The sequence below is a fragment of the Oryzias melastigma genome, linkage group LG24, assembly GCF_002922805.2.
Source record: "Oryzias melastigma strain HK-1 linkage group LG24, ASM292280v2, whole genome shotgun sequence".
NCBI lineage: Eukaryota > Metazoa > Chordata > Actinopteri > Beloniformes > Adrianichthyidae > Oryzias > Oryzias melastigma.
This window is the reverse complement of record NC_050535.1, coordinates 1,927,438-1,954,041: the sequence shown is the minus strand read 5'-3', so window position 1 is coordinate 1,954,041 and position 26,604 is coordinate 1,927,438. Positions and strand designations below refer to the sequence as shown.

The 26,604-nt window shown below is 38.4% G+C and overlaps 1 protein-coding gene across 6 annotated transcripts in view; it reads right to left on the bottom strand.

Annotated features, from left to right (window-relative positions):
- The window catches only part of LOC112158292 (kelch-like protein 29), a 326,899-nt gene that overhangs the window by 207,647 nt on the left and 92,648 nt on the right, over positions 1 to 26,604 (bottom strand). For all 6 annotated transcript variants that reach the window (XM_036210446.1, XM_024291568.2, XM_024291569.2 and 3 more), the window contains one exon: positions 15,864 to 16,163. In XM_036210446.1, coding sequence (XP_036066339.1) covers positions 15,864 to 16,139 — 276 coding nt within the window. In that variant the 5' untranslated portion in view covers positions 16,140 to 16,163. The remainder of the gene's footprint in view (positions 1 to 15,863; positions 16,164 to 26,604) is intronic.

Here is a 26,604-nt window from a genome sequence, read left to right as displayed (position 1 = left end):
TGAAAGTATTCAGTGTTGAAGTAAAACTTTTTCAAGTGCAGTCAATATTTAACTGTATGTGTGTATTTCTGTTGTGTACTTTTATTTGGTGTTGTACTGAAACTGATTTCAAAATAAGGTGAATTTCTCCTTGTGAGGTTATTAAAGGTCTAAGTGAAGATTCATTTAGATATGTTATTGAATAAAAAGGCTAGTAATTCTTTATAATAACTAACCGTTATAGCTGGTTAATAAATCATTTATAAAATGTTAATTATTGAGTTACACATGATTTGTTGAATAACTGTTTTTTACTTATTTACAAATGTACCTTATAGACAGACAGTAGAAAAAAATCTGAGTAGTTCTTTGATTATTAATTAAAAATAATCCTGATTACATTTTTATGACATAAATTCCATAAACGCTCCGACGTTTGTCTCTAAAACCAAAAGGTGTGGACTCGTCTTAGTTTCCATAAAGCTTATTTGAAGCCTTTTTTATATTTCTTACATCATTAACTTACTATGAAATTATGCAAATTGGATTTTCTGTTGTATAGTTGCTTAATTAAAACAAGACAATTTTGAAAAAACAAGAATTTATAGAACTTAAGGTTTTAAAAATTGACATTTTTCGTAAAACAGCAATGGAAACACGTTTTTCTAGTTAAAGGAAAACAATTTTCACTCAAATAAAATCACCCAAGTACTAAAGTGAAAGTAGTGTTATGTCAAGTCAATATAAAATAAAGTTGAGCTAAAAAGTATTCATCTAATTACTGACTTGAGAAATATAACTTGTGACAAAAGGGTAAAGACTAAGTAAAAGTTTGTGATTTACAGTCAAAAACACATTTAAAGAGGCTAAAATCAATTATTATTTGATTTAAAATACATTCTGACTTAAAACTATTGTATTTGACTTGATTAACTCCACCTGGTTCCAGGTCTTCACAACAGCTTCAACCTGGAAGTCAAAGGGTTACCACTTTGTTTTGCACAAAGCTGAGGCGTCTCATTAATTTGTAAAATGGTGCAGTAACTTTATTGCCTCCAACATCTGCCAATACCCTGCTGTCTACTCCTTCTTCTGATGAACTTTACGGCTCCTTATGGAAGGTAAACAAAGTGGCGATGCAGGAAAATATGTTCAGAAACGCTCATTTCAGTGAGTTAAATGGAACCATTTGGAGCCAATTGGTTTTAAAACATTCATTCATTCCAGGCTCTGGATTTTAAACCATTTCTGTTAGACACAGAATTATGTAAAGCCGAATGTATGGCTGAGAAATTCCCAAATTCTAGCAAATAATTAGGTGTCGTTGGCTAAAAAATACCAAATTAACCCCTTTGTACAACCATACAACCATTGTCTTGTAACAGTTTAAGAAAATCAACATAATCTGTCTCACTTGTCTCGAATCATTTCAAAGCTTAGTGCAAATCTAGTCATTAAATTTAGAGTTTATGTCTTGCAGAAGTAGTGGGATTGTCTTGAGATCATGGATTTTTAAACTTTAGAACAAATAAGCAACTTTTTCAAGTAGAAGCATCAGGAGCAGAATGACAAGAACAAACAAAACGTGTTTTTTTATTTGTCAAGAACCAGTGCGACCCTGACGTCTGCAGTACAGGTGGGAGGGGGGCGCATTAGATGACAACACCTCTCAACTTCTCCAAGAGGATGTTCTGTTGCACAGTCACAGCAACATAAATGGAGAAGGGACCGCCATCTCATGTTTCACACAGCAGAAAGAGATGTGAATCGGGAGTCTAGTGACTGCTTATTAGATTGAGCCACCAGGCCGCCAGTTTGGAGCCAGACTCATAACAGCCAGAGTGTTGAGAGGGCTGCTGCCCATTCCCACCCACACAAGCAGATAAAATAAAGAAACACAGGAGAAAAGGAGAGGAGCAGGCTTCCACTGATCAATCATCCTTTCAGACTCAGAGCTGTACAGGTTTCGCACAAGCCTCTGCGTTCAGCCGACTGCCTTGAAAGTCAGATTTTTCCCAGGCATCCGTCTCCCAGCATTTATCTGGGGCCAGGCCAGCAGTCTTAGCAGAGATCCCCAGACCTCCCTCGCCTTGGAAACTTCCTCCTGTTCTGCCGGAGGAATCCCAAGTTGCTCCCAGGCAAGCTGAGAGACATAGTCCCTCCAGTGTGTCCTGGGTCCTCCCCGGGGCTCCTCCCGGTGGGAAATGTCTGGAATGCCTCCCCTGGGAGACACTGGCTTCTCTGAATGTGGAGGAGCACTCCTCTTGGGTGACTGAGCTCCTCACCCTATGGAGTAAGCTAATTTCAGTCACTCGTATCCGGGATCTTATCCTTTCATCTCTGACCAAAGATCATGACCATAAGTGAGAGTAGAAACATAGATTGACCAATAAATTGAGAGCTTTGCCTTTTGGCTCGGCTCCCAACTTGTCATTTAAGGAGGTGTGGTGTCACCTTTTGATGGTTTGGGTGCATCCATCTTGTAGTTTATTGACGTGCTGGCCAGTACCGGTCTGAGGGCAGCTTGGTATTGGGCCACAGACGCTAATCAAGGGCCCCAAACCCTCGGGACGGGGGCTGGTACTGGGACATGGTACCCTAATGTGGTACCCTAACCCAGTACGCGTTTCGTGTCCTGAAGGTTTGGGAACCGAAATTGAATGGGAAAAGCCAGCACGTCAAAAAAGACAAGTCAAAAGGTGACCTGGAGACTCTATGCCCTCAACATTCCTGCATGTTTCCCAACATATCCTGCTCTGGTGTGTTCTAATTGGTTGGACACACCTGTACCAGGTAATCAGTCATGAGTAGGGCTTATCTGGAAATCTTATAGACGCTGCAGCTCTCGAGGTCTGGAGGTCTCAATCTCTTACAAGACCCAAAGACATTCAAACTCTTCCTCCACTGGGGCGTGAATTCTCTGCCTACCCAGACAAGACAAACCATCTTTTTCAGATCAAGAAACGTAGTCTCCAAGCCATTCCTCAATCTAGCTAATTCACAATCTACTGGGAACAATCTCTGGGTACAAAGAAAATTCTAAATTAATAAACCCAATAGACAATATAATCTGAAAAAAATAGAACTAGTCTCCCTCTGGCCCACTAGCTGAGCCAATTCTACCCATAAAAATTATAAACAGCACAAGTGACAAGGACAACCCTACTGAAGTCAATCATGCACTGGGGACAAGTTTGACTTACAACAACTCTTGGTAGGGGCCCCCAGACCCCAAATTTCTAAAATACTTCCTACAAAACAAACAGTTTGTGATGTCACAAAGTAATGTCAACCAAGACAGCTACACAACATCCAGGGACTTGAGATACTCAGGGTAGACCTCATCCACGCCTGGTGCCTTGACTTTCTCAGAGACTTCACCTCTTCACCAAAGGTAGAAGACACAACCGAAGGTTTGACACTGACGGACACCATGGCGTTTGCTAAGGACAAACTGTAACCAGCAAAGAAGGCCAGTAACAAAGTATAGCTCGGGTTCAGATCCCAATGAGGCCATTCCAGACAATTAAGTCCTTCCAAGTGTCACTTTCATTGCTCGTGTGGGCATTTTACTCTTTCAGTAGTTCAATAGAATCTCCAGTCGTGGACAAATTGACTGAGACTTCAAGAAGGCAAAGGCTAATCGCAGAGAGAGACCCGTCTATGACCTGGAATCATCCACCCTCAACAGGATGCATAACTATTTTCAGTACAGTAACTCACCTATTTCTCTATAATCTCCAGAAGATAATACATCCATGAAATATGGACCTAAACATATAAAAAAATCTACTGGGATTTGTCCCCAGAAAGGAAAACTCCATGAAAGGATGGAACTGGATGAAAGCTTTGGAGATCCTGTCACTGTCAGACGGACAGGACAGAAGATAAGATATGTTTGGCTTTTCTTTGACCCGTTTCATTATCCTCCCACGTCTTCCTGCTATTTTATCATTATGTATGTCTTTTATCGCCCCTAAATAAGGAAGATCACTATCAATATTTTCTTTTGACTGTAAAAGGTGGCAATGTTCCGACTGCCTGAGGAGGACACTGGCTTTCTGATAAATCTGTCAAATTCCTGATTTCACTTTTTATCTGTTTTCCAATGCAGATAACAAAAAAGGTTTGACAGTTCCCTTTTTTTTTTTATAAACAATCCTCCTTTTCTGACAGCTTGACAGTATGCAGTCCTCACCACTGAGGTGTCTGTCTTTCAGTTTGTCTGGCTTTCTGCCCCGTCTGCCCGTATAGCTTCTCCTCTCTTTGATTAGCAATCACTGCAGCACTGCCTGGTCTTACTCCGCTTTAAATCTTCACATATGGTGCAAAAGTATCCAAACCTGGAATCCAAATGCATTCAGGTGTTTTTCCCTCGTTAAAAAACCCACTCCGACTGTATTTTGATGTATTTTCAAAGCGTTTCCAGTCGTCTTAAAATGTTCCTATTCCTATCTGAAGCTAAAAAAATCTATTAAACAGTGTTGTTTTCTTGGACATAGTTTCTGCAGAGTGACAAGAGTTCATTAGGGGTTTGCCTCTAAGTTAAAGGGGGGCGGGAGCCACTCCCACTTCCTTACAGCCTCTTACATCCCCAACTAACATTAGTGGTGGAAAAGAGCCAAACGGTTTTAAGTAGGGATGCAAATCACTGGGTACCTCACGATGCGATACGCGATACATGGCTCACAATATCAATGATATCGTGATACTCCTGTAATTGGTACAAAAATAATCTTTAATGACCCATAATATAGAGAACTCATTTTTTTAGGAAAATATTTCCGCATATTTTTTGGCTTAAACATAATCATAACTAGAAAAGTTGCATTATCTGTGATAATGCGAGTGTGAATGCTTTTTACTGAAAGTAGTCGCTAAAAATTCTGAAGCTTTTTGCTGAAAATGGTGATGCAATTTACTTTAATGCTGAAAGAACTTGCTGAAAATACAAAAAAAATTGCAAAATGTTAAATATGCTAAAAGACCGTTAAATAACTATGACAGAGTGCTGAAGTTGATCTAAAGTTCTGAAGAAATTGCTTAAAAATCACTAATAGATACCAATTTTGCAAAAAAAACATTGAGTTTTGCTTAAATATGAGCTAGACTCCAAATTAACCCAAAAAACCTTACGAGATGCCAAACAAAGGTAGTTCGTTACCTAAATACTCAAAAAAATAGTCGAAAATTCTTCAGTAAACTAAATTAGTCAAAAATGCTAGCCTGTTGCTAAAAAAAAAAACTAAACTCTAAATTAGCACAAAAAAACCTCAGTAGATAACAAATCAGCCAAACGTACCATGTGGATAAAATATTAGCTAAATTCCAAATTAGCTCCAAAAACTTCAGTAGATACCAAATTAGCCAAAAAAGCTAACACGTTGCTTAAATACTAGCTAAACTCCACAATATGCTAAAATTCCTCAATAAACAAAATTAGTCAAAAATGTTAGCATGTTGCTAAAAAAGAAACTAAACTGTAAATTAGCCGAAAAAAACCCCAGTAAAGAACAAATTAGCCAAAACATTAGCATGTTGCTAAAATATTAACTAAACTCCAAATTAGATCAATTAGATCTAAATTGATCCTTAGCCAAAAAAGCTAACATGTTGCTTAAATACTAGCTAAACTCCACGATATGTTAAAATTCCTCAATAAACTAAATTAGTCAAAAACGTTAGCATGTTGCTAAAATATTAACTAAACCCAAAATTAGATCAATTAGATCTAAACCTCAGTAGATAACAAATTAGCCAAAACGTTAGCCTGTTGCTAAAATTAAAACTAAACTCTAAATTAGCCTTAAAAAACCCAAATAAACAGCAAATTAGCCAAAAACGTTAGCATGTTGCTAGAATATCAGGTAAACTCCAAATAAAATAAAAAAAATACTAGAAAAGATGAAAATAAAAATAAAAGAAGAATACTTGGTTAGAACCCACTGAGTCGCAGGACTAAATATCGCGATATATCGCAGTATCGATATTTTGGCACACCCCTAGTTTTAGGCCAGCTGAGACGAGGATAACCAAGACATCACAAATACATGACAAATACTCAGAAATACATTTTCAGCGTAGTTTTCCAGATACACGTCCTCCATCATCAGAACATTTTAATAACACCATTTTCACTGGAGTGGGCCTTTAATAAACCACTTTCCATCCATCAACTGAGGAAAAATGATAAATAAATAATTCAATAATGTGTTTTTATGCATTGAGAATTAAGGAAAAATCCAATCAGAGACGGTTGTATGAAAAAGACGTTTTAATGCCAACATTTCAGCAGCTTTTCTCGGCTGGTCTTTATCTAAACTGGCATTTAAACAGAATCGACAAGGCAGAGAGAGCTGACAAGTTCATCTTAGCTCATTGTCATCCAAACCGACTTTCAGCACTTAAATATACTCTGACACATGAACCACTTAACCACTTAAGGAGGGAAGAAAAAAAGATGCAACAGACTTCTGGCTCTGCATACTTAAACTTGCATAACACTTAAATACTCTCTGAGAAATAGACTCCTCACAAAGAACGTACAGATACTACAGACAGACTTTGTCAAACTGCATCCAGCATGAATATTGTTAAAAACACGGATGTTCCGAGGGTTCATACATCCAATTTGTTTCATCCTGTAACCCAATCATTTGTCTTCCTTTGATGTTTGGTTTTATTGGCTTTCCTCCTAACTAAATAGAGCTAGTTTAAGACCCCATGGTGAGTTGGAGAGCCTCTGAAATCTGGAGTTTCATCTTATCTGGATGATAGAGTTGCTCAACAGCGTTCCCATTCCTATCTGAAGCTAATTCAAAAAAGCCTCTCCTGCTGCCGCGCCTCATTCCCGTCCTCTATTGTCTCTCATCAAGCCTCCCGCATCTCAAACTTTAATCTATTCACATCCAATATCTTTCACAGCAACTCCTCACAAGGTTACCCCACTTTTCAAAAGACGTTTCCCCTCATTTCGGATGCAGACAGTTGAGAATCTGTCATTTTTTGATGCAAGGACCAACTTCCACACAATGGAAGTTTGTGTGAAAGTAAAATATAAAAGTAAAATACAAATGTGAGTTTCAGTGAAACTGGTATTCCTGCTGTTGGGTGTTTTAGGGTTTGCTTCACTAATTGACCTGTCTGAAATCAATGACCAACTATACTGAACGTGTGACTCTTATTTTATTTCGTGACAGTCTGCATTGATTGTTGTTGGCAACGCTTCAAATGTGTTTTTTTTTCTTTTTATGATGTGAAACTCAGCAAGAAGGAATCTCTCCTAAAAACTGCATTCCATCGATCTACCAGTCAACACCCTGAAAAACATGCGATGCTTTTAGGGGACGTCTGAGTTCGTGGCGATGCAGATTTAGAGAGATGGAGGACGTTTTTTCATTTTAAATGTTTAGGAGGCTACAAAACGATGCGGTGGCGGACTATCCATGTGACTAAGATGTATCAGAGAAAAGCCCCAAAAATACCAACATTTTCTGATGACCATTTATCGTGTTCTGATGGTTGGATAAGGACATTTTTTCACACGAAATCATTCAAATGCAATGCATTATGGTCAATATTTGCCAATCAAGTTAACATCAGTGCACACTGGTTTTTCTCTAAGACTTATGGGAAGTTTCTAGGACTTTATTTTGAAATTATAGATTATTGTACAAAATTACAAACAAACTATGTCGTTCAAGATCTTCTTTACAGAATGTTGCAGTGCATGCTGGGTAATAGAAGACATGTTTGTGTTGTCAAAATGCATTGACTATTGTCTCTATATTTTACTTAAAAAGTTTGATATTTTTATCAATATTGCTTCTCTAATGTTTTTTTCTTTAAAAAAATATACCATTAAAATCAAAGTTTTTTAGTGTGAGACTTTTATTTGTGTCGCATGAAATAGGAAGAGAAAATTAACTAAAATAAAAGGTTATATCACCTAAACTCTTCATTGGAAGTCTCTTAAAGTCTGTTTTAAGTCACCAGGTACTTTAATGGTTTCAAACCAAATAAAGTCGATTCACCATTTTTTAGCGATACGGATGCGGGCGGCCATGTTGGAACCAGACATCGTCACTAAGCAGTGATTGGTCCGACTCGATCGGGGGGGTTGGAAGGCCACATCCCTTCCACTTGAAATGAAATTTGTCAACCAAATAAATGTTTTAACTGAGGCACCTGATTGGTCGATTTCTCCCTCGTCATACTGAAGTAATACCATAAAAAGAAAGTTAGGATTAGCAGGAACATGTTCGGATAACAATCAAAGCAAGTCTTTGGCATTTTTGGGAGGGATTTTGATCGCAGCTACTTCCTGTTTGGAACGGCGAGGGGGAGGGGTCACTGAGGGTACACATCCAAGAACCCCAAAACGTTGGATCATTTTTGGAGGCCTGAGTGAAGTCTGAACTTGTTTTGTAGCTTTTTCTGCAGTTGTTGAAGAAACAGTTGAATGAATATTTCTCTTAGTTACCAAACAATCGTCAAGTATGGCGGTGGGAGTGTAATGATAAGGGGAAAAGGTATTAAAGAAAACCTTTTTCTATGCACAGACTTAATAAAATAGGATTATATTGATACTTTGAGGATCACTTAAGACTTTAGGATCAATTATCACTATTGATTACCCGATTAACGAATTTAATCCAATTAATCAAGGAACTCCAATCAAATATTTTCACCACTTCAATTGTTTGCATTGACTGTTTTGTTTTTTTTCCAGCAATACTTGAGCGGGAAGGACTCCACCTGCCACCATGACAGCTGGCGGAGTCTCCAATCAATTAACCCCGATGTAGATGTGAGGTTAATTGGTGCTGCTAAACTGACCGTACATGTAGCGATCATGTCGCGGTGTCGTGCCAGGACTGGCTCACCGGGAGTCTGCTGTCCTTCGTTTTCCCCTGACTGGTCTGACACAAACAATAAACAGATTGGTTTTCATCGAATGCACAGTAATAATCTGAAGGTAAATAGCGGGATGGCATTCCGCCTTAAATATGGCTTTATTGTGATGCGGTTCCGCCGATGTCTGACCATCACAAAGATGAAAACAAACGGCAGCGTTTCACTAATGAGACGGCCACCGGCTGAACACACGAACCCCAATCTGAGCCTGCTGTGCACATCGCAGGAACATTCTAGGACCAAACCGTTCAGGTTTATACGGAGAATCAACATAAAGTCCCTTTTATTAGTTCTTTAGATCAGTGCCGCCTCTTTCATATCAGCTCCCAAAGACAACCGCAAACACACTCCAAACGTGCTGCTATTAAATATCAAGGGAAGATGAACTGAATTCGCTGCATTAAGGGATTAGTCCATGCAGGAAAATCCACCGTCCAGCAGGCGAGGCGCTCCTGAGGAACGCATTAACAGATAAGACTTTCAGCTTTGGCCCGATGAGTCCTCACTAATGTGTGCTAACACAACTCCAAAATACGGAGGAAACATTTGGCAACAGATCTAACTTTTCCACACAAACTAGATCCAGAGGGGATTGGATTCTTAAACTCAAACTATATTTTGATCTATTTTCAAATAGATACCAGCAGGGTTGTCACGATTAGTCGACTATTTTAATAGTCAACGACTAATTTGATTGTCGATTGGTCTTTACTTTATATTATATAGAGACAGAGTGTGTTAAAGTTAAAAGTTATAATGGTATTATTCTAGCTTTTAAACTATTTTGGCATTTATCAAGTTTTTTTTAGACTATTTTGGAGTTTGGACCTGTTTGGCTAACTTGGGCTTTTTTTGTTGTTTTTTTTAGGCTAATTTGGCATTTAACTAATATTTTTGCTGGTTATCAGCTTCAGCGATTTCAGGTATCAAGTTATTCGTTTTTAACTATTTCAGCATCTTCAGCTATCAGCACTTCATCTTCAGTGGCCAAATTCAGCTTACAGCATTATATTAACATAATATTGCATCACGAGAAATATTCATCCAATCAGGGAGGCCGATGTCCCATCATAACCTGCTTCTCGAAATTTTGTTTTGATTTCTAAAATGATTCGTTTTGCTTTAATAATTGTCGTCATTATCTCTAAAATTTGTCTTCTTTTTTTGCATCTAGCTGCGTTTTGGCACATCAAGGCCACCGTACACATCAATTAAAACAGCCCAATAAATCAAAGAGGCGTCGCTTTTAATCTTGGGATTTAAGTGATTAGAAAAAACGTCCATCAGGACGAGGCGGCGGATCCATAATTTACTTCTATTAGCCATTAAATCAAGGCCTGCAATAACATAAAGTAGCAGCAGTGGCTCTGACAATGCAGAGCCATCATGTTTATAGCGGCTTTAATAATCTCTAATGGACAGTAATCAATGAGGTATACAAGCTGAAATAAATAATTACATTGATTGCTAAAGGTTTTGATTACCCGATGTCATTTATCATGGGTACTACAGTAGAATGTTTAATTAGGATTACCTCACCTTTTGAATATTTGTAGACTATTTCTCGCAAACGTTTGTTATTAGATATATTATGAGATTCGTTTGCGTGTCAGTCAATACGATTTCTGACGTCCTGAAACCCGATAACATCAAACTGAGTTTCTTGCATGCCTTATTGATGATCCGATCTCCTCGTCAAGTATATGAATTAGTAAGTGAGCCGCATATAATGTTGCTCCTGCAGCAAAGCACCTGTGGGTTTGACTAGGACAGAAATAAGACTGAAGAAAAATACGACTTTCTCCTCGACTGTTAAGCAATTCCAATCTACATCTAGAAAAGCTGAATTACCTGGGATAACTGTGAATGTTTTTTGTGATGTGGTTGCAGAAGATAGTGAAGCTGTTTTCTAAAGATGAGGAAATTTGTTTTAATTGCTGAAACATATCATGTTGAACACAAAGAATTTGAAAATTCTCATGAAAAAAATGCATCTTTGCTAAAATAACAAATAGCAATAGTTAGCTTGAGTCAGAATTAGCCCAAAAAACCCAGTAGATGCCAAATTAGCCAGAAAAGCTAGCACATTGCTAAAATAGTAGTTTGACTCAGAATTACTCCAAAATACACCAGTAGATACCAAATTAGCCAGAAAAGTTAGCATGCCGATAGAACATTAGCTAACTCAAAATTAGCTTAAAAAACCTCAGTAGATACCAAATTAGCCACAAAAGCTAACACGTACCTAAAATACTAGTTTAACTCAGAATTACTCCAAAATACATCAGTAGATACCAAATTAGCCACAAAAGCTAACACGTACCTAAAATACTAGCTTAACTTCATAGCCTACAAAATCTCATTAGTTGCCAAATTAGCCAAAAACGTTAGCATGGTGCTAAAATATTAGGTAAACTCAAAATTAGCTTTAAAAACCTCAGTAGCATTAATGTCCTTGCTGAACATTTTGATACCAAACTTGAATAATTACAAAAAATGCACAAAGACTTTGAAGATGTTTATAAAAAAAATGCATCTTTGCTAAAATGTCAAATAGCAATATTTAGCTTAACTCAGAATTAGCCCAAAAAACCTCAGTAGATGCCAAATTAGCCAGAAAAGGTTGGAGGTCGGTAAAACACAAGCTAAACTCCATAGTACCCCACAAAATCCCAATTAGCTAAAAACGTTAGCATTGTGCTAAAATATTAGCTAACCTCAAAGTTAGCTTTAAAAACTTCAATAGCATTAATGTCCTTAACTTGCTGAACATTTTGAAACCAAATTTACATAAAGTGAACAAAGAAAAATCCTAAAAAACTGGAAAATGTCTAAATTAGCCAAAACAGTGTGCATAAAATGTATTAGCTAAACTCTGAATTAGCCTAAAAATTTGGGAAAAAAATGACAAATTCCGCCAATATATTAGAATACTGCTAAAAGTTTTAGCTAAACTCCAAACTAGCCTTAAAAACTGAAACATTTTCTAAATTAGCCAAAAACAGCTAGCATAATGCTAGAATGAACTCCGAATTATCCTAGAAATTAAAAAAAAAAGTCTAATTTGGCCAATATTTTAGTATATTGCAATTTTTTTTGCTAATCTCCAAACAAAAAAACTGGAATCATGTATAAATTAGCCAAAAACAGCTAGCATGTAGCTAAATTAAAAGCTACGCTCAAAATTACCTTTAAAAACCCAGTAGTTGAGGAACATTTTTAAGTTTGAATGATGTCTGTTCCTAAAAGATTGTAGAAGTTCATCAGTTTTAAAGTACACAAACGTTTTTGAAAGATTTGAGTAGTTTCTCATTCATTTCTTCTGGGGCATGTTCTGTTTAATATTTTAAAAGCTAAAGTTTATAAATACCAGAATTCAAGCAGTAACGTCCTGAACGAGCTGAACGCTTCACGTTGCTGAAATGGTTCAAATGTTTTCACTCAATAAAAACCTCCAGCAGGAAGAGGACCTGCTACAGGACTTGAACCTGTCTCTTTTCGGCTCGTGTTTCCCTCCAGAGTGAAACGTTAACGATTGACGGAAGCAGAAAATACACGACGTTGATCTGGAGTGAATCGGTGTTTTGGCGAGCGACTGTGAATTAACTGGCGTTCAGTGTTCCGGGCGGTCAGCTCTACATCCCCGTGGATGACGCAGCCAGATGGCGCTTTTCAAGCATTCGTTCCGCTCCACCATCATGTTCATCCAAATCCCCCTGATTAGTCGTTAGTTTATCACCAAAGCTGAGGCCAATCAAAGGTTGTCTCAGGACGGCGTCCGTGGAGCCCGATCGCTTTCACACCACGCCGGTTCGCCGGGCGGACACTCGCCCCGGATGGGCTGGTGTGTTTATGAAGAAAGAGTCCCCAAACGGAGGAAATCGATCGGAGCTGTCAGCTTTTTAGTGTCGCCGTGGACAGAGCAGAGACACGGAGACCGTGAAGGGAGAGCTGCAGTCGTCCATCACGCTGTCTGAGGCCGGCGGCGGCGTTGATCAGAGATGGCAGACGGAGAGAAAGCACGGAATCTCCTGGGATCTCGGACACGGCCGTAAATATCTCAATCTTCCAGAGCTGCTGGTGATGCCAAAGTCACATGCACACATTCTGGGGTTACAGGCGTGCACGGTGCAGGTCTGGGGTTTCTGGGCCCGAGATCCAGAACGACTGGACCGCTGCAACCGGATACAAGAACCTGGAAGATGATTGGTGGAAAATGTGTGAACGGGCAAACTTTACATCCGCAGCTCTATTCCGATTCATGACTCAGTTATTAAATTCTCCTTCAGGATTCATTTTCTACAACTGAGTATTTGGGATATCATTAAAATAAAATAAATAAATAAATAGATTTAATATAGATATTTACAAAAGAAAATTTTGAGAAAAAAGTGGCAATTTTATAATTAAAAACTGTTAATTTACAAGAAAAAAAGTATGAAAATAAAGTTGAGGAAATTGAGAAAAAATGTGTAAGTTTACAATAATAAAGGTGCAAAATTATTAGAAAAAAAATCTAAATGATCAGAAAAAGTTGTAAATTTATGACGGTAAATGTCAAAAATTTACGAGGACAGATTTATAGATGGATTAGAACAAAGTTGTAAGTCTTGATAAGACAAAATATTCAAATTTACAAAAATAAAGTCGTCAAAGTTGTACATTAACAATAATGGAGTCGAAAAAATGAGAAAAAGTCACAATTTTATGATTAAAAAGTTGTTAATTTACGGGAAAATAAGTTGAAAATGTATGTAGATTACATCATGAAATGGTGAGAAGAAAAATTGTGATTTATGACCAAAAAACGTCAAAATTCCCCAAAAAAAGTTGTAAATTTATGATTTCTTTTTTAATTTACGAAGATAGATTGATTAGAACAAAGTTTTACGTTTTTATAAAAAAAATGGTCCCATTTGCAAGAATAAAGAACAAATAAATTATGAGAAAAAGTCACAATTTTATGATTAAAAAGTTGTAAATTATGGGGAAAAAAAGTTGAACATTTAAGTCATGAAATGATGAGAAGAAAGTTATAAATTTACAATAATAAAGTTGTAAAAGTATGACCAAAAAGAGTCGAAATTCTCTAAAAATGTTGCACAATTATGAGAAGAAAGTAAAGATCAAGAGAAAAATGTCATAATGCTCTCAGAAAAAAGTTATGTATTCAGTAAAAACAAAAAAGTTATAAATTTACAAGAATAACTTTGTAAAATGCTTACAATAATAAAGTTGCAAAATTATGAGAAAAAGTTACAATGTTTTGATAAAAATGTATAAGAAAAAAAGTCAATAATTTACATGAGTTAATTCATGAAATGATGAGAAAAAGTTGTACATTTCTAATCATTAAGTTGCAAAGTAATTTGAAAAATGTAGAAATGCTCCAAAAAAATGTAAAGTGAAAGAGAAAAAAAGTCATATATTTTAGGAATAAAATTGTAAAGTTGTACGTTTTCCAATAAAGTTGTAAAATTTTGAGAAAAACATAATTTTATGAGAAGAAAGTTGTAAATTTATGAAAAAGGAAGTAAAAAACTTACGATCATAGATTCATGACATGATTACAAAAAGTTGTAAGTTTATGACAATTAAGTTGTAAAATTATGTGAAAAATGTGCAAAATTAACATGAATGTTAAAAATAAAGAAAAAAGTTGGAAATGTATCATATAGTGAAAATAATTAATACATTTGGGAAAATAAAATGAGAAAAAAGTTGTAAATTGATGCTAAAGTCGTGACATTATGAAAAAAAAAGTCTTAAATCTGAAAGAATAATGTTACCAGAATAAACCTGTAGAATTATGAGTAGAAGAGTCAATATTTTCGGATATTAAAGTTAATACTTCATAAGTTATACATGGAGAATTTACAAGATTAAACTCATAAACACATGAGAACATTCTTTCAGTATCAGAGACGTAGATCGGTTTGTCTTTTGTTCAGGAAAAACTCCATCTTTTAGTTCAACAACATTAAAGACAAAACAGTTTACGGGAAACTGGGTTTACAGACCTCCCAATGCATTATGGGACATAGATTTCTATGATAAAACTATGTATTAATTCAGCATGTGTTGTGGATGGATCCTTCCCTCACTTTATTGTAAGAAAATAACAACTTTTAACCCATTTTACCAGTTTATTCTCATAAAGTTACAACTTTACTTATAAATGTACGACTTTATTCTTGTATAATACAACTTCTTTAAAGTTAGGTTGTATACAACAATAGATGAGTGGAGGAGGAAAAGCTGGGCTGTAAGAAACCAGAGGCATCATGGGAGACCGTGGCGAGGACGGCCTCCTCACGTGGCGCTCTAAGGAGGTGTGCGAGGCCGAACACCTAATTGCTCTGGCAGCTTTTGAACGATGACAACACCCTCAGCGCGACGCGGCCAGACTTTCTATGAATGCCGGCAATTATTCAGCGTGAAAGAAGGGGCCACACGGTGTCGGAGCAGATTTACCGCGCCGTGGTCCGTGCGTTCTGCGGGGACGTTTAATCAAGTGCACTGAGGGGGGCTGTAATTATCACGCTGTTGTTTCCACTAATGCAGGAGACGCAGAAAAAGAAGCCAAACCAACTCAGAAACCGCTCCATCCCAGCTCCCGTCAGACGTTAGAGAAGCAAAAGAGGAGAATCTCTGAAAGTCAGGACGATTCTGCCGTTTGGCAGCGACGGAAAATGAAGATGGAAAGCGAATGATTTGCCAAGAAAGGGTCAGCGGAGTGAGAATGTGCGGAGAGAGCGGACACTCTGGGATGAGGGATAAAAGTGGAGGAAGCAGGAGAAGAGCGGAGGCAGCTGAACCATGAAGACAGGCTGAGATGTTTGGAGAGTGTGGGAGGGAAAAGCCCAAAAGTTTGATTCCGTGTCAGGCTGGGGAGGTCATCACGATCGGATTTAAAAGCTGACAGCGAAGGCGAGAGCAGGAACTCAAACACAAAGTCGAAATCCTACCTTGGCTGTCGCCGGAGCCCCGGATCCTGTCCCCGTGATGCCTCGCTTGACCGCTATGTCGCTGCTCGACGTTGTCACGGCAACTGTAACCGGGGTGGGGAGGAGGGAGGGGATCACCGGGAGGGGGAGAAGCCCTGGACGGTTGTTGCCATTGACGACGGCGGAGGCACAGCTATGGTTGGCTCCTCCGTTGTGGAGGACGGAGGGACGGATGCTGTCCCTGCGCTCCCAAGGCGCCCGGTAGTCCCGCTCGAAGCGGTGGTGGTGGCGTGACATCACTTCCTCTCAGAAGGAACGGGCCTGCATGACACGAGAAAAGAGAGAGGTCATTTGTTGTATTAATCCTAGTCTGTCAGTCACTGCTGCTAAATAAATAAACTAGAAAAGTGGCATTCCCTGAGATAATGCTGGTGTGAATGTTTTTAGCTGAAAGTACTGAAGATGCTGAAGCTATTAGCTGATGAAATAAATTACTTTAATTGCTGAAGGAATTTCATGCAAAATATTAGCTAAACTCCAAAATAGCCTAAAATTCTTCAGTAAACTAAATTAGCCAAAAACGTTAGCCTGTTGCTAAAATATTAGCTAAACTCCACATTTTTTGAAAATTACTATAAAAGATGAAAACAAAACCCATAAATATATTTAAAGGCTTGTTGTTAATCTACTTAAAATTTTGAAATGTGAAGACTTTCTCATTCATTTCATAAAAACACCAGTAGAAAACAAATTAGTGTTAGCATGTTGCTAAAATATTTGCTAAACTCTAAATTAGAATAACAAAAACCTCAGTAGATTCCAAATTGGCCAAAAAACAAAAAACTAGCATATGATTTACTTACTAGCTCAACTCCAAATTAGCCAAAAATGTTAGTACGTTGCTAAAATAGAAGCTAAACTTTAAAATAGCCTAAAAACCACAGTTGATAACAAATTAGCCAAAAACGTGTGTAGGCCCTATATTGCTAAAATACTAGCTAAACTCCAAATTACCATAAAAAACCTCAGTGGATGCCAAATTAGCCAAAAAAAAAAAAAGCCAGCACATTGCTTAAATACAAGCTAAAATCCAAAATACCCTAAAATTCCTCAGTAAACTAACCCAAAAACTTTAGCCTATTACTAAAAAAGAAGCTAACCTCTAAATTAGCCTATGAAAACCTCAGTAGCCAATAATTCAAAAATGCTAGTCTGTTTCTAAAATATTTTCTAAGCTCTAACTTAGCCTTTAAAAACCTCAGTAACAAATTAGCCAAAAACGTTAGCATGTTGCTAAACTATTTGCTAAACTACAAATTAGCCTGAAAAAACCTCAGTAGATGCCAAATTAGCCAAAAAAGCTAGCATATTGCTTAAATACTCGCTAATCTCCAAAATAGACTCAAACTCCTCAGTAAACTAAATTAGCTAAAAACGTTAGCCTGTTGCTAAAATAGAAGCTATACTCCAAATTAGCCATAAAAAGCTCAATAGATAACAAATTAGCCAAAAAAAGCTAGCATATTGCTTAAATACTCACTAAACTCCAAGATAAACTCAAATTCCTCAGTAAACTAAATTAGCCAAAAGTGTTAGCCTGTTGCTAAAATAGAAGCTAAACTCTAAATTAGCCTATATATACCTCAGTAGATAACGAATTAGCCAAAAACGTTAGCATGTTGCTAAAATATTTTCTAAACTCTAGTTTTTTAAGAATACTATCAAAGATGAAAACATCTCCCTTTCTCATCCATTTCCTGTGACATTTTGCTTAATATTTCAAAAACTATCAAGTTTATAAATACAAAAAAATACGAGCAGTAATGTCCGAAAGAGCTGAACGTTTTGATGCTAGTTTGCTGAACTCTTACTAAGCATTCCCACGATAAATAAACATCATTAGCGCTATAAGCGGCGTGGAAACAGGTCCACATCTTCTGAGGTGGGTAGTGGAGTTCTACCATGACCTCATGGTCCAAACTCATTCGTCTGAACTGATAAATACACCCTGCAATTACAGCTTGTCTCGTACATCTAATGGCTGGTTAATTCAATCACGCTGCCCTTGAAGAGCGCCCCCCCCCTTCAGGCACAGCGGGCTGTGACAGGCTAAGAGGCGACAGCGAGTCAGAATTACATCAGAACCAAGCTATTGTAGTGAACGATGTAGACCGTAAATCTGAGAAATAATCATCAAGAGATTTTGGAGGACACCGACACCGTAGAAGGGAGATAAATAAATAAAATAAAAGCAGGTTTAGCGAAACCCCTGAGTGTGTAAGGAGGGAATGACAGCAGATGATAAGTCTTTATTCCGCACGCCGGGGTCTGTCGCGCTGCTTCTCTGCCTCACAGAGGAGGGAACGCCTTGAAATGCCAGCTTCCCTGTGTGCATCACAATGACTGTGCGCACTATTAAGAGACACACAAAAAACCATCTTAAACGTTTTGATGCCAGTGATGCGCCAGACAGCCTGTGGTGGGAGCGACACTGGAACCATCTCCCTTATTTCGCCTCTTTTAAGCCCCTCACTTTTCAGCCAAAAGCCCCAATAACCTACTGTAATAACCTACTGTAATAACCTACTGTAATAACCTACTGTAATAACCTACGTTTAAAAAAAAGAGTAGCAAGGTTGGTGGAACAATGGTATAAAAGGAGCATTTCTCTGTATGAGGACATTAAAAAGAAACAAAATACCTGCGAATTCTCGCCACAAGATGAAGAATTGTTTGCCGCTGCCTTGATAATTCCTTACAATTTATTCCTTTCATCAATCATGTAGAGTGTAGACGTGTTATTGACTGTGCTTTCTAGAGTAAACTTTACTGAAAGTCATTCAAGTGCTCCAAAGATTCCTGGAAATAATAAACGTATCGTATCATAAGGAAAGATTTAGGTCTTCAAACAACAAAAACAAAAACAGCGAAGCTCCAGTGTTTATGTTCTTTGATCTATAGTAATTTTTCAACCGTTAATACGATAATTCCAGTAGATTGTGAAGGAGAAAAGCGGCTCGTCGAGCCGCTTTTCTCCTTCAGAATCTACTGGAATTATTGTGTCAATCACTGAAAAGTTACCATATGTTCAAGATTTTTTATTTAAGCGTCACAGACGACGTCTCGGGAATTAAAGTGTTTATACTTTTAGGTTTATATTTTTCGAAAGGCATGTTTTTAATCGTAATTTAAATATATATATTATATTGGATCATCTCGAAGTTTTCTTTTGGAAAGCTACTGGATTCTGTCATAAATCCATGCGCTGCTTTCCTAAATGGACGAAATCCCCAAGTTAGCAAAGTTAGCCAAAAACATACATATTTTTTTGGCAGAAAAGATCCAGAGAGGAAATGGAAGAAGAAAATTTGACTCCAAAATAAAAGAAATTAAAAAAATAGGTCCAAATACAGATCAATTGGCAATCTAATGTTAGGAGGTTGCGGCAAATAAAGTTGCTCTAAATGGAGGATATACGTTATTTAGAAAATGCAATTGACATTTTGGGGTTAAGCAAAAATCTTTATCACATTTTATTGGTTCCCACGTGAAATCTACAGTAGTTTAACAATATAATTTAAAGTAACTGCAGATATTTTGGAATTTATTAAGATAACCCCCCCCCCAGAAGTTTTTATTTATTTATTTTAACTGACACAAGGTCTTTGATGGAATGTAAAAGGCGGGAGAATGCTTGGTCATCCCCACACCCAGAGAGAAAGCTCCAACCAAGCAAGAAGAACAGCCCCCCGCCGCACCAGGGGGCCTCGCAAGTTAACAAAAACTGGAGACACAGGAGCATGGTCAGTGAAAGCTCCAGTCGAGCCAGAACAGCTCCCCCTGCCGCACAAGGGGGCCCAACACAGCCCCCCCTGGTAAGGTTTAAAAGTTAATGAAAACTCAAGGCACAGGAGCATGGAGAGTGATAGCTCCAGTCCAGCCAGAAGAAAAGCCCCCCGCCGCACCAGGGGGCCCAACATGGAGCCCCCTGGCATGGCTCAACAGTTAATGAAAACTGGAGGCATAGGAGCGTGGAGAGTGATAGCTCCAAGCCAGCCAGATGAAGATCCCCTCCGTCGCACCAGGGGGCCCAACACAGGGCCCAAACATGGAACCCCCTGGTAAGGCTCAAAAGTTAATGAAAACTGGAGACACAGGAATATGGAGGGTGAACCAACCAGAAGAACAACCTCCTCGCCGGGGCTGGGGCCTAACAAGAGGCCCCTGGAGCGGCTCAAAAGCCGCAAATTGGAGACTAAAAGGAAAAGAAAAATAGATGCTTACTGTCAACCAGGTCGGTCAGAGAAGACGCTAAAGGTCCTGAAATGGTTTGGGAGGTAACAATATCTGTTTTAGGCTGTTTAAATAAAACATATACGACTTTTTGTTCCTGTCTCGCAGCTCTTCGCTCAAACTTTTTGGGCTCCTTTTCTGCATCTTTGCTGGAGATAAAAGCAAGTCAACCTTCCTGCGTTTGGAGCAAATAAACTGGAGCCACTGGTGCTTTACGCTTGTTCACATCCAGCTTTATTTGAGCACAGCGGGTGACGACGTCTCTGCCAGGGACTTCAAAGGAGCCTAAACCATTACAGAGCGGAATTCAACCTTGTGGTTGTGAAAGGTTTGCTTAAAAAACTGTTAAAAAAAAAAACATTAATTTTTACAACCTTTACTCTGCACACATGAAGGCATATATGATGGAGTTAAGGGACGATGTAAAAAACAAAAGAATTTACGAGAACCAAGTACAAAATCAATGAGAAAACTGTCCATATGCTACAAAATTAAAGTTATAATTCCTGTTTAAGATTACCAAGAAAAAAATTACAATTTACAAGTCAAACATTTATGAGACAAAAGGCTGTTTAATACGAAAATTAACAAAAAAAGAGCCAACAATCAAGTTACAAACAGTCTGAGAGATGAAGAGCGCTTTCAAAGTGATAATCTCAGGATTGATTTAAAAATGAGGAAAAAACAATTCTACATTTGTTTATTCACAAGTATAAAAACATTAAAAAGAATTTGCAGGAAACGGGGATTACTCAGAAGAAAATGTCCCACAGATTTGGGAGAAACCTTTCTTGGACAAGGACAAGGTTGGAGTTGGAAATGAAGTTAGAAAAGTTTTGTAAAAAGAAATGTGTGTAACCGTAAAAAAAAATGTACTTGTCAACAGAAATGTCTGTCTGTAAAAAAAAGTTTTCTCCTAGTTTTTAGAAAAGAGTTTCTGTAAAACTGTAAAAAAAAAAAAAACTAACCGCTAACCTCGGAGGGTTCGTAGATGAGGGAAAAAAAGAGTGACAAAAAAATCTCGATTGGAATTTAGTCCTTTTAATAAAAGTTGGATCAAACTTGTACAGTTTTCTGGTTCAACACTATGACAGACAAAAACATGGATTCCTCAGATATAACCCGAGGAGGACGTAGGTCTTTAAAGAAGCCCCAAACTGGTTTAAACCGGTCTGGGGTTCCACGTGAGTTAATTTAAAAATGCCTTCATCGTTGTGTTAATAACAAAGTATGAACATGTAGCACAAAATAAAAGTACGAAAAGCCTTTTTTAGGATAAGAAACCCTTCAGTGTAAAACGACATGACAGACAGTTTCAGAAGTATCACTGAATCACCATAAAAGAAGAAAAAATATATCCAAATAAATTAGTCAGCCTATGGGAAGAAAAGAAGCTTCAGTCAAAATTTTCTGAGCATAAAGTTGTAGAAATGATGCAAAAAAAATGTACAAGAAAAAGATCAAATTAAAAGCAATAAATCCAAGTTGTACATCTATAACAAAAACTCCAAATTCTACAAGAATAAAGTCGTAAAACAGTGAAAAAAACTATTACAATAAAAAATTTACAAGATTATGAGGAAAAAAAATCAACATTTTAAAAGAATAAAATAAGAAATTTCAAATATCAAAATCTTTCAAAAAGAAAGTCCAACAATTATATAAAAAAATTACAATTTATGAGACTAAAGTTTGAATTTCTTAAATTACAAGTGGACTATTAATATGTTCTAAATGTGTGAACCACAATGATGTTTACTAAGAAAATCGCAACAACAAAGACATAGGAGTATTAGTTTCAGTAAGAGAGTACATTGAAAGCAGTTAATTTAGCATTTTAGTGTCACATAGAAGTATTATTGTAAGAACGACGTCAATGAAAAGAGGCTTTTTGAGAAGAAAATGTCAAACAAATTTGGGAGAAATCGTGTCTTTCGTGGAAATTTTTCGGAGTTTTGAAGAGTTTTGTGTTAAGAGACATTGAGACTGGTGGTAAAGATTCTTGGATTTGCGGCGCCTTTAACGCCGTCGGCTGTACGTTATGTGCTAAACGCACGCTCTCAATGCGAGTGTCCACGCTAAACAAGCCGTAGAGGCTTCTTTTTGTGCTCTTTCCCACTCATATTTGGAATAAGTTTGGTAGAAAACATCAAAGCGTGTAAATCTTTTTTTCAACAGCACCAGAACAACCGAGTAAAGGGATTGGTTCTGAGTCGCTCCATCCTATATGATATATATTTCAGAGAAATCAAATGAGGAATCTTAAAAACTAATTTCTGCATAATATAGTGGTCATGCCTCATTACATAGAGAGTGTTAAAATGGCACGTTAGTAATGAAATGCAGTTTTCCCCTCTGATATGCAACATTGCTCCCTATGTTTTAGCATAAATTGGGTGATTAATACGGCAGCGTGCTAAAAGATCCAAGTTTCCAGACAGATGTTGCGGTTTTTCCCGTGTCAACTCGTACTAAAAGTAATGGCGGGTCTGTGGAGGGGAGTGTGTATAACAGACGCTTGCTGCTGGTTTTAAGTAGAAGGTGCTCGGATTTCCATGCCGTACATTCTATCACTCACTTACCCATATGGTATTTCCAGAATCCTGGCTCTGCATTTCAATATGTGCACAGTCCTCTGAGCAAATTCCTGCCGCGGTTTGCACTGTCTGTCAGTATGTACAGGGGAACCGATCCCTGGAGAGCAAGTATGACCAGGACAAATCCCACTACGTTTATGGTCCTGCATGAAACAGAAGGATTTACTATGCTAATTAAACCTAAACTCCCCTCACAGATATGTTTCTTTCACTCCTTGAAAGCACATTTGTGCCGGCGCTCACCTTGAGGCTGAGAGTTTGTTCGGTGAGGTGATAAAAGAAAGCTTGCTTTCAGAGTTGCCTGTGGAAACCAACACCTCGCACGCACCTGCGGTCTCTGCCAGACTAGATAAACACTTAAATACTTCACATCTCCAATGACACTTTGCTCGGAGCCGCGGTGCTCCTGGGAGACGCTGCCAATGAAGATTTGGTCACTTTCTGAAGTTCCTGTCAGCTGCGGACGAGGCGACACTCTTTCAGCGCAGAGACGATCGTCTTTGCTGCGATCCAAGTCAATCAAAGGGTCTTTTTTAATTAAAAAAAACAATGACAGCGTTTCAATCATGCCCATCAACAATTAATGAGCTCCTGCAGCTCCCACAACCCCGTTTGCATGCTAATAATGTTAGCCGAGTGTGTGACAGGATTTCTTACGAAGAGAGATAAGAAACCAAACCGGAGATTGTGACACAAGAGCTGCCAGCATCTACAAAGGTGTTGGCAAAGAACCTGGGAAACGTGGTGGAGACGTGGTGGAGACGTGGTGGAGATGTGGTGGAGATGTGGTGGAGACGTGGTGGAGACGTGGTGGAGATGTGGTGGAGACGTGGTGGAGACGTGGTGGAGACGTGATGGAGATGTGGTGGAGACGTGGTGGAGACGTGGTGGAAACGTGGTGGAGATGTGATGGAAACGTGGTGGAGAGGTGGTGGAAACGTGGTGGAGACAAAGTTTCTGCTCACTGGGCTACAGCAATCCTAATGACATTCTTGTTCTGACTGCAAGGTTAATCGATAACATTCAGGAGGGAGGATTCTTGTGTGGACAAATACCAAAATCTCCAAGGCTAATAGCAGCTGATACCCCTTGACCGGAGTTTTTTGGAAAAATTTGGAGTTTATCTAATATTTCAGCCACATGCTAGCTGTTTTGACTAATTTAGGCTTTTTTCCAATTTTTAGGGCTAATACTGCATTTAGCTAATATTTCAGCTACATGCTAGCTGTTTTAACTAGTTTAGGCTTATTTTCAGTTTTTTAGGCTAATTTGAAGTTTAGCTAATATTTCAGCAACCATCTAGCCGTTTTGGCTATTTTGGGTTTTTTTTTTCCAAATTTTTTAGGCTATTTTGAAGTTGATCTAATGTTTTAGCTTTATGCTAGCTGTTTTGGCTAAATTAGACTTTAAAAAAAAGTTGTTTAGGCTATTTTGGAGTTTAGCTAATATTTCAGCTACGTGTTAGCTGTTTTGGCTAATTTAGGCTTTTATCAGTTTTTTAGGCTAATTTGGAGTTTATCTAATATTTTAGCTTTATGCTAGCTGTTTTGGCTAAATTAGACATTTTTTCAGTTTTTAGGGCTAATTTTTCATTTAGCCATTATTTCTTCTACATGCAAGCTATTTTGACTAATTTAGGCTTGTTTACATTCTTTTAGGCTATTTTGAACAGGCTTGGGTGGAGGAATCCGAATCGCTGTGGCGACCCTTGATGGGAAAAGCCGAAAGGAAAAGAAGTAGAAGAAGATATTTCAGCTACATGCTAGCTGTTTTGGCTAATGTAGAATTTTTTGAGATTTTTTTTTCAAATTTGGCACTTTGATCATATTTAGCTAGCTATCAGCTTCATTGTTTTCAGCTTCCAATTTAATTTTAATTTATTGCAGGTAATGTTGTATATCAAGTTTTTAAAATGTTTTAGTGTTATTTTTTCGTGAAGATCACAAAATGAATCATTTAAATTTGGCTGTGTGTCTTTCTGGAAGACCATAATCTTGACGTTTAGGCGGTGATTGTTACACGTCATCCGTTAGCCTCCACACTGACCCCGGCCTCCTATCGGAGAAGAAAACAGTTCTGTGGTGGAGACATAGTTTCTGCTCACTGGGCTGCAGTCCTAACAACATTCTTGTTCTGACTACAAGGTTAAGCGATAACATTCAGGAGGGAGGATTCTTGCGTGGACAGATGTCAAAATCTCCAAGGATAATAGCAGCTGAGACCCCTTGACCGGAGCGCCAGCTAGCACCACGTTGCGGTTTGAGTGACTTCCAAACTCCGACAGAGCTCTAACTCAAGCACCCGAGCAATGATGGAGTGATTAGCTGAAACCAAAAGTTATCTGGCAGGTGGGAATGCGAGGCCTGCACCTTTTAGAACAGCATCTGTCACTCCGAGGCGGCATGCAGAGTGTCGGGTGTGTGTGACAGAGCTGCGTTAACAAAGCCATGTGGGAATACACGGGGAGCCTCAGAGAGACGTGAAGAAAGAGGGTGTGCAACAGATGGACAGAGCGCGGCGGCGCTGGAGAGACAGCCAAAGCCAGCCCAGCAAATGAGCACATGAGAAATAGCGGCGGCAGAATGTGTGAGCCGGCGGAAGCAGGAAAGAGTGCTAAGGATGGATCAGAGGGAGCTGGTTGTGGCGTGTTACTCCTTTGATCTGGGGTGTAAGGTTTGCTTCGCTGGCACATTCTTCTCGGCGCCTAATGCTGCCTTTAAGTCCACACATTATTGATACTCCCCGAGAGGAAGAGCTCCATTTCCAATCTGTAGTACTGTTTACCTCTATTGACCGGCGACAGCCCAGCTTTCAGCACGCCGGCGCACAAACAGCAACACGCTACAACACGCCTGTTCCAATGATCAATGTGTCCGTCAGAAAGTCTAGAAGGTACAAATGTGGGCTGGGGTGGTCGGCCCATTAGTGTGAGGACAGTAGTGCTGTAAATGAGGGGCCCTGTGGGGGATGGACGCCATATGCACACACAGTAACGGCCAGAGGAGCACGCTCTTTGTTCACGAGTATTCTCGAGAACACAACACGTAGTTTCAGGTGAGTTTCTTCTCACCTGCGTTTATCGTCTCATACATTATGCATCAGTCAGAAAGGTCTGTAGTAACCTTCAGTGGGATTTACTGTGGGGCCAAAACCTAAAGAAGGGGAAGGAAGATTCTTCTACATCAGGGGTCCCCAAACTACGGCCCCCGGGCCGGATCTGGCCCTCCAGCACATTTGGCCCGGCCCCCAAACTGTCTTTCTGAAGCCCAAGGACTCATATTTTTGTGATTTTGGGCTACCTAAATAAAATTTAATTGAATTTTATCGTTTTTTTTTTAGGCTAATTTGAAGTTTAGCTAATATTTCAGCTAATTGCTAGCAGTTTTGGCTAAATTATACATTTTTCCAGTTTTTGGGGCTAATTTGGCATTTAGCTAACATTTCAGGTGAATGCTAGCTGTGTTGGCTAATTTAATCCTTTTTCAGTTTTTTAGGCTTATGTGGCATTTAGCTAATACTTCCGCTACATGCTAGCTGTTTTGGCTAATTCAGGCTCTTTTCAAATTTTTAGGCTACTTTGAAGTTTAGCTAATATTTCAGCTACATGCTAACTGTTTTGGCTTATTTAGAATCTTTTACATTTTTCTCTAATATTTCAGCTTCAGCGTTTTCAGATATCAGCTTCATTCTTTTTTAGCATCTTAAGCTATTAATCTATTACAGGTAATGCTATATAATTAGTTTTAAAGTTTTTCAATATAAATTTTTTCTGTGCAAATTACCGAAAATGAATTAATTACAATTTTGAGGCCTGGCATTGCCAATTCCTGCTCTAGTCATTCTAGAAAATAAATAAATACAAATTGAAGTAA